Source organism: Hakea prostrata, chromosome 8, assembly GCF_041222555.1.
Source record: "Hakea prostrata isolate BN-2017 chromosome 8, UWA_Hpros_2, whole genome shotgun sequence".
Lineage (NCBI taxonomy): Eukaryota > Viridiplantae > Streptophyta > Magnoliopsida > Proteales > Proteaceae > Hakea > Hakea prostrata.
In genome coordinates, this window is record NC_142607.1 from 9,398,347 (window position 1) to 9,407,129 (window position 8,783).

Here is an 8,783-nt window from a genome sequence, read left to right on the forward strand (position 1 = left end):
AAAAAAATTGCAGTATTTAGAATTATTCATTTATTTAATAAAAATAATAAAATAAAAGCATCGATCGGTAAAAAGAAAAGAAAATTTCCCCAGAAACATTCCTTTATGATTCTCACTGATTAAAAAATTTTGCTTAAAGCTTGGGTTCTTCCCTTATCCTTTCTATACAGTCTACACTGTCTTTCTTTCTCAAACGAATGCGAAAGCAATCGCAGTCGAAGAGAAGAGCTGTGTGTGTATGAGAGAGAGAAGAAAAGGAGGAGAGAAAGAGAAGAGAGACCCACATCACCACATGTAATTGAATTAAGGGGGTCATCTACAGTTGAGTCCCTTCATCGATCACTAGATGTGTTATTAAGGAAGTATAGATTAATCTTTTATCTGATCATGGAAGGAGAGAATGGGATCCGAAGACCCAACTTTCCATTACAGTTGTTAGAGAAGAAGGAAGAAGAAGATGTGTGTTCAAGCTCAGGATACCCATCTCTAGCCATATCAGCTGAAACAAGCACGATCCGATCATCTAACAATTCTTCACTTCAAATCCAACCAGCTGAACCTGCAACAAAACCACCACCGAAGAGAACTTCCACCAAAGATCGACACACTAAAGTCGACGGCAGAGGACGTCGAATTCGTATGCCGGCGACCTGCGCCGCTCGTGTCTTTCAGCTCACTCGAGAGCTCGGTCATAAGTCAGACGGTGAAACAATCGAATGGCTCCTCCAACAAGCAGAACCAGCCGTGATCGCTGCCACCGGAACTGGTACTATTCCAGCCAACTTCACCTCTCTCAACATCTCCCTCAGGAGCTCGGGGTCGAGCATCTCAGCACCGTCTCAGCTTAGAACCTCATACTTCAATCAGAACTTTGCTGCAGCTACTCAACAGCTACGGATGAGAAATGAATGGGAGCGAAACATCGATGATTCGCAACGTAGAATTCTATTTCCGGAGAGTTCTTCATCTACACTTCTCAATTTCAACACAAACAATGTGAACCCTTCGGCCATGTTACATGCCACTAAACAAGAGCTTCGTGACCCTTGCTTGGACATGTCGTCGGAGGCCGAGATGGGCATTGGATGCAGAAAGCGTAGGCAAGAGCAAGACCCTTCTCAACAACAGATGGGTAGCTACTTATTGCAATCAAATTCCGGCCCAATTCAGGCGGCAACCACCCATGGACAGCAGATTCCGGCAAATTTTTGGATGGTTACTAACCCTAACAGCCAAGCCTCCATGACTGATCCTATATGGACATTTCCTTCCTTGAGCAACACTAATATGTATAGAGGGACAATGTCAAGTGGACTACATTTCATGAATTTCCCAACCCCTATGGCTCTCTTGCCTACACAGCAGTTGGGTTCAGGCATGGTTGGGAGCGGTGGCACGTCGGAGGGTCACTTGGGAATGCTTGCAGCTCTTAATGCTTATCGCCCGTTGTCCGGAGGCGGCGGCGGCACCACCGGCCTTAATGATCCTCAGGCAAGTAGTTCAAATCAGCATCATCAAGGAGGGAATGAACGACATGATTCAACCAGTCACCATTCCTAGATGATAAACATGTATGGCTTGAATTTGAATTTGAATCTGAATTTGATTTTTTCTTTTTCCCTTTAAAAATCTTTTAAATACATATTTTGAACTTGAAACACACGTGCTGTTTGATTTCTTCAATTCTGAGTTCTAATATTCCTTCTTCTTGTCCCTCTTTTTGGTCTCCTTCCATCTTCTGTATGTCTGAGTGAGTACTGAGTACTAGGGTTTAGGGTTTGAGAAGACGGGTTTTAACATGAGTATTTGCTGTTTTTTTTGTTACAGTCTCTTGACTCTAATCTTATTATATATTGCTTTGGTTTAAGCTTCACTTATTGATTGTATTATATGCTTTAATTGTTCTGCAAGAAACCCCAACTACTAATAATCCTTCGTGCATGCCGTGTTAATTAAGGTTGATTTAACTAATTTCATGAGTTGGGTTTAGATTAATCAACTGATAAAGATGAATGAAGTACATGCACTGTGTCTCTGAACACTGAGAGGTAAAAAGAACAGTGAGTGTAATACAGCACCGTTGCATAAAAATACTGCACCAAACTGGTACGTTCAGTTTGATTCTCTCTAAATCCCTCCATGCATCTGACGTTACTGCAAAACCCAAACTGTGATTTAGGTGGTATCAGAAGTGTGGGTCCTGCCATTTACTAAGGATGGTGGGGGGCCACAGTTCATCAGTTTCAGGTGAGTCTCAGGTGGTGAGCCCTATCTGCTGTTTATAGGCTACACCAATGTACATTGACATTGTCACTGATTAACAAGAAGAGATCATTCCTCTTTGGTAGTGCAGCAGCATATAGTATACCATGTAGATTAATGCCTCTGATTGTTCTTAGCCCTACGCGTGGTCCTCATCAATCTGGACCACCGATTGGTGGGCCATGTTCATAAATTATACATGATCATGAAGACTCTGCAGGTTCTACATGGAATTAATTTGTTCAGGCTCACATCCTTTCAAAATGTTCCACCTGAGAGTATATTATTTTGATCCGAAGGGGGTTCTTGTTCAGAGTCTTACCTGTAAAACATACTATAATAGAGTTTCAGTTGCAAGTTTAAATCTCCTTTTGTTCAGAACACATGCCTTGATGCATTATAATATCTACAGAAGAGGTTTTGCAGCAATAGATCCACCTGTGTTCCTGTGTTCTTTTCCTTTTTGGGTGGTTCTTGCAGTTTTATTATGTGTTCTGGTTGTTGTTGTTGTTTTATTTTATCTTATTTAGTTTTTCATTCCCAGGTGGTTCTTTATCTTAGCATGGTTATTGCTCCATTATTATAGGTGAAAAATGTTTATCTCTATCATCAAGAAACCCTAAAACCAGACACATTAGATGATAAGGAACACATTTTTACTTCTGCTAATTCAAGGACAAACAGATCCTTAAAGGTGGGGTATATGAATTGGTCCATAGGAATCAATGAGCATGTGCAAACCATGTTAGAGACATATACAGGCATAATGGCACTGCAGTGACCCATCATTTCCTTCTTGAATTTTCCTTTTCAACACCATTGGATTCTATTTTTCTTTCTTGTATACCAACCTAAAAAGTTTGATAAATACACCCAATTGGTTGAGATTTGAGAAGAAATAAAGCTTGAGTTGCCAGGTGACTAAATTTGTGTGTGTTTTAAATGCTATGTTTCTAGTTGTATCATTCACTTGGGTTGCCATTTTCATGATACCACCATAAATATCTTCTTATTAACGTATTTTACTGAGATAGAATCATGGTGAAAAACTCTCACAAAATTAAGTAATACATGCATATATACATATTTCCCAATTGATCATGATTCCAGATGATGGGTCTTTATCATTTATTGATTTGTATTCTAGTTCCTAGTCTTTAGTGGTCATCATTTTTTGCATTTATAAGTTGATTGATTTTGGGTTACATGGATATTTTGGTAAATCATCCATTGCAAGGCTTCGAGTTAGATGTGTGGACAAAAACATAAATTACATTTCTATTTCACATCAATCAATAGAGAAACAGATTTCATTGCATCTCACTATGGACGTTGACAATCTTACTTAAACCATACTTACCTTTGAGAATGAAATTTCCATTCTTAATTTTCTTATCTTTTATAGTAAGTTTTCTCAAGAGATATGCTGTGAAGAATCACGGAAGCGACATTTTCTTTATGACTATTCATGGTTTTAAATCATCAGAAAGTTGGTTTTTGCTGTTAAATGGTGGCTATATTGAATCAGAATCATTTCTGTAAGGTTATGGCCTAAGTTTATGAGTTAATTTGTTGTGTAAAGTGTTTGGGTTCAGTTTGCTTTATTAATTGATAGTATTATAACAATGAAACGTTTATGTATATATATATAGTTAAGTTTGTGTATCAGAATGACCCATACCCATGTTATAAATAATCAAATTCTTTAATCATGACAGAACCTTCGATCATATCCAACCCTCCAATCTTTACTTTTCCTCGAATTAAAAAAATAAAAATAATAAGAGCATTTTCTAAGCCATAATATTCCCAGAAGCCAGTCTTGAATCATGTAGTCCTTGCAGGTGTATACTAATGAAGAATGATGAGGAAGCCAGCTCCCATGAGCTGTTCATGAGTTCTTCTTTTATTATAATTAATAGTTCTCATAGCTGATGACCCTTCAGAGAAAAATGATTTCTAATCAACCCAGGAATGGGGGGTTGAAGAAGTAGTTTGTTTAATTCTTTTAACACGATCATCAGCTAAATAAAAGAACTGAATCTTGAGTGATGTTGTGACTAAATTGGGTAAGATGAGAAGTAGAGTAGATAAAGCTTTACCAGTGGGAGACAAGAAGGCTCAGTAGTCAACCTTTCAATCAGTGTGAACAGTGAAGGTCTCTGGTAATGGTGAGTGGTCCATGAACTGACCTCGTCTGGCATTCAGAGACTGATTCCTAACAAGCCTGCACAGCAAAAATGTTCAGCTTTGGCCTGGCTTGACTTCTGCCAAACCATCTGCGGGCCATGGATGTGATTTGGATCAATTCAAGATTTTGTAGTTCTTCTGGGGAAGTTCTAGTGTTGCATTGACAGTGATTGAAAAATAATTTCTCTCTGCTGCTTGTCTAGCATCACTGTCCAATCACACTATCAAACTTGCAGTCTATAAAAAATTAGAGAAACAAAAGTTTGGTGGGGTTTGATCCGATTCAGATCACATCAGCCTTCTCTAGAATCGAGCTGATTAACATCCTTGTACTTTTAAATGCATGGATAGAAGGAAAGGAAAGGAAAAGAGTATCCATGGCTGGCTAGCTCCATGAATCTTTCCCTTCTGGACCACATGTTCTAAAGGGCTTCTGCTGATTTATGTGCTGGAAAGATAAGATCACCTCCACCATGACTGCAACCTAAGGAATGGTTGAAAATCATCTAAAGTGTCCAGGAATACTTCTAACCCAAAAGAACTAAAAAGTGTCTATGAATACTACAAACGGCAACCATTACCTGTTGTTGAAATCGTGAGTGATAGACTTTACATCTCGTTCATGTGAAAGTCGATTGAGCATGGATTTTTTTTTTGGGAAATTGCTTCAGCGCTGCACATTAACACTGAATTGTTTTTTTTGTTTTTTTTTTCACTTTTTGAACTAAAAGAAGAAAAAAAAAAAAAATTGGTCGCCACTTTAGATTTGGACCATTCACAGCTCAGTGTTACGCATTTACTAAACCAAATCATTTTTTGGGACTTATTAGAGATTGCATGGTAACATTTGTTTCTTATTTTCGGGTTTTTTTTTTGAGAACAGAAAGAGCTCAAATAATAAGTGTATAATTTAATGTAGTTCTTTTACTATTCTTTATCATTTTTTAAATGAACGGACACTTTGGCACAATTTTAAGACCATTGTGAGGAACATAATACACCAAATTGTGTTTATCACAAGAATAAAAAAAAATGCTTCTCTTAAAAGCCGGAGGGGCATTCTTATATTTTTTTATATCAAAACACAACCTCCTAATTTGGAATTTTAAAAATTCAAAAAAAAAAAAAAAAAACTTTGTTTGATTTGATATGATAATTATTAGAGCAAATTACATAGCACCTGCTATATGGGCAAAACTTTTGACCTTCCACTATTGTCTCATAAATTACATAGCACTCACGGTCAAAATCACAAGTTACTCATAGTTACATATTCATTAAAGTGGAGAAAATTGACTAAAATCCCTTTATCTCTATTTAATTCATTTAAAATGAAAATTATTGAAATGCCCTTTAGGGCAAAACTCTTTCCATCCCTCGCCAAAAAATGCTCATCACCACTAGAAACCTCCCATCGCGGCGGACAACCAGACCCCTTCTCGCTGGCAACCATAATCCGTCGGCTACCACTATGATTTCCTGATTGGGTGGAAAACAAAACGTTTCAAGTGGAGAAATCTGGGTACGAAAGGGATGGGATCTACAAATCCCTCCGTCCTCCAATCGTCATCCCTAAAGACGATTACCTAAATCATAGTTTCACTTTTTTACCTAAATCTAAAATCAAAGAACTCAGGCTATGTTTGTTTGCTGGAATAAAAGTGGGGGGAAAAAATTCTTGAAAAAACCAAACTTTTTCTACTTTTCCTTAAATCCTAAAAGTGTAGTTTGTTTGGTTGTTTGGGATGGGAAAGTTAGAGACAAATTTTCTTAATTAAAGGAAATGGTGAAGTGGCAAGCCAACTTTCGTAGACCGTACGTCTGGATCATTGTCTCATTTGCAATCTTTCTGAAAACTGGAGAATTAATTAAACTGAAAAACAATCAAAAATTTTTTTTAAGAGATTTAAAGAGATAGAAAAAGAGATGTGGCATTGGCATTCACTTATAGAGATGATATTGCCAAGTTTAAAGGTCTCCGAAGCTGCCCAGTTTGTGTAGTTGGTGGAAGAGGAGTTGGTGGTGGAATTGAAGGACCATCTAACCTTGCCTTCAACTATAGAGGATACATTGGTAAATTGGTTAGGAGTTGCAGAAGTAGCTGAGTTGATTAGAAGAAACCATTGGTTATCAATAGGAAAGTCATCTTTGACGACAATACTCCTGCAGAACTAGAAATCGTGTAGCCGTTGTCGTAGTTGGAGAAGGGGAAGGGGAGTCAAGTTGGTCAGTCAGGGTGAAGGCACAAGAGCATTAAAGTAATTTGACTGCCCAAAGAGCATTTAGGTAATTTATATTTAAAATTCTAAATGAGTTGAATGCAAGTAAAGTATTTTGGTCATTTTACAACTCCACTTAACTGAATATATAATTGTGGGTAACTTGTAATTTTGACTGTGGGTGCCATATAATCTATGTAACAATAGTGGGTTGTTAAAAGTTTTGCCCCAAATATAGCGGGTGCCGTATAATTTGCTCTTATTATTATTAGGGCAAATTGCACCCCAAAAATGAAAGCCTTAAAGCACTATATTTGAATAACACAAACACTCCAAAATTTGATTTTCATTGAACACATTAATCCAATTTGTTACTAAAAATTATTAAATCATTTTTTTTATAGGGATACTTTTAGAATTGAAAGAAAATAATCAGTGATTTAATAGTTTTCAATATGTCTAATGAAAATGTAATTTTGGGGTGTCTATGTTTTTCAAACATAAAGTGGGGCGTTAGTGTTTTAGTGCCTCTATTTTAGGGTGCCGGTGCAATTTGTTCTTATTATTATTTTATTTTGTTACAAAGCTGTTTTTTGTTTCTTCTTCATTGTGTACTCATGATTTCAGCACCTAGAGACACAAAAAATTATTTCTTATCTAAAAACACAGAAATGGAACAAAAATGATACCATCAATACTACTTTTTATCTTTTTTATGACAACAATATGAACGTTTATTTTGACTTCAAGATTTTAAGTTTTAAATTGTTTCAACAATGATCTAACAAAATCCTTTCTAGCAATTGACATCTTTAATTATGGGATTTCTCATCAATTTTTAATTTCAACTGGTGAAGTATATTTTCACTCTCTATTGTAGACCCTTTTAAAATCTCTGCTCTTTAATTTTGAAGTTATTAGGTTTTGGATAGACCCTTAAAATTAGGAGGGTATAACCGTATAAGACCAATAAGAGTTAAATTGTTGTTACATTTTTAATGCTAGTAGCCCTTTGATGGTGTTAAGGTTGGATAGAGAAATTCGCAAGAAGGTGTGCAAGCTTGGGGTTGACCCATGCTAAGTGCCAACAAGGCCTACGCTCAAGATTTTGACCTTGGTGCAAGTCAGGGGCAAAATCTTCTTGTCCTAAATTAGGATTGGGGTGGGGACTGGGATTAGTGTTTATTTTTCCAAATTGTGCATTTAATTTTCAAAATTGATTAGATAAATTTTTATATCCTATTTGCCAAGACCATGGTTAGGATTAGCGTCAGGATAGCCAATTTGTCCAAACCTAATCCAATCAAGGACAATCAGGGCAGAAATGTGTTTAACATATTTAGGTTTAGGGACAAGAATTTTAGGCTCTGAGTTAGGGTTAGGGCAGAAATGGAATTAGCCAATACCATTCAGGGTTGGGATTGGGCTTTTGAACAATTGGTCTAGTCTATCCTTATTTCCACTGTATCCACAAGGTTTGCTTTTTGGAGGGAATGCATAGAGTTTAGGTTAGATTCATAGGGGGTATATGTTAAAAAGCTCATTGCTTTTTCATTTCCTTAATATTGTTTTCTAATGCCTTGAAAACTTACATTTTTAATCTGTATAGGCTACTCACTTGTTTCATAGTAATTGAAATGTGTACACAAAAAATTAGCATGTATATTTGTTCACTAAAGATAGAAACCTAATGATTAGAATTACAATATGAATATGAATACAAATGGGGGGAAGGGGGGCGGACGAAACCTGGGGCAAAATCCCGGGGAAGGGCAAGCCTTGGAACCGAGGGTAGCACAAAAAAAAAAAAAGAATTACAATATGAATATTACACTAACACCTCTTCTCTAACACACTCCCAATAAGGGTAAGGCATAGCCCTCATATGTAAAGATGGAAAGGTCAAGGTACCAAGTGCACTAAATATTTAAAATTGCATAATTTCACACCATATACTTAAACACAATTTGTTCGTCTCCTTTAGCATTACTTAAGCCTAACATACTCATTCAAAGTTGATAAATCATAAAGGACAAACTTTAGGTCTACTTCCTGTTTCTTAATTATAGCTATCAGGGGATAGACCAGAACCTTGATACCTTGAGATTTGTT

The 8,783-nt window shown here is 36.7% G+C and overlaps 1 protein-coding gene across 1 annotated transcript; it reads left to right on the forward strand.

Moving 5' to 3' along the window:
- The first annotated feature begins 286 nt into the window (after window positions 1-286).
- Window positions 287-5,003, forward strand: LOC149006734 (transcription factor TCP15-like). Its single transcript, XM_089166577.1, has one exon. The coding sequence runs from the start codon at window positions 388-390 to the stop codon at window positions 1,558-1,560; it is 1,173 nt and encodes a 390-aa protein (XP_089022703.1). The 5' UTR covers window positions 287-387; the 3' UTR covers window positions 1,561-5,003.
- The last annotated feature ends 3,780 nt before the right edge of the window (window positions 5,004-8,783 follow it).

Coding starts and splice junctions, on each gene's coding strand:
- LOC149006734 (XM_089166577.1), top strand. CDS start 388: ATGGAAGGAGAGAATGGGATCCGAAGACCCAACTTTCCATTACAGTTG.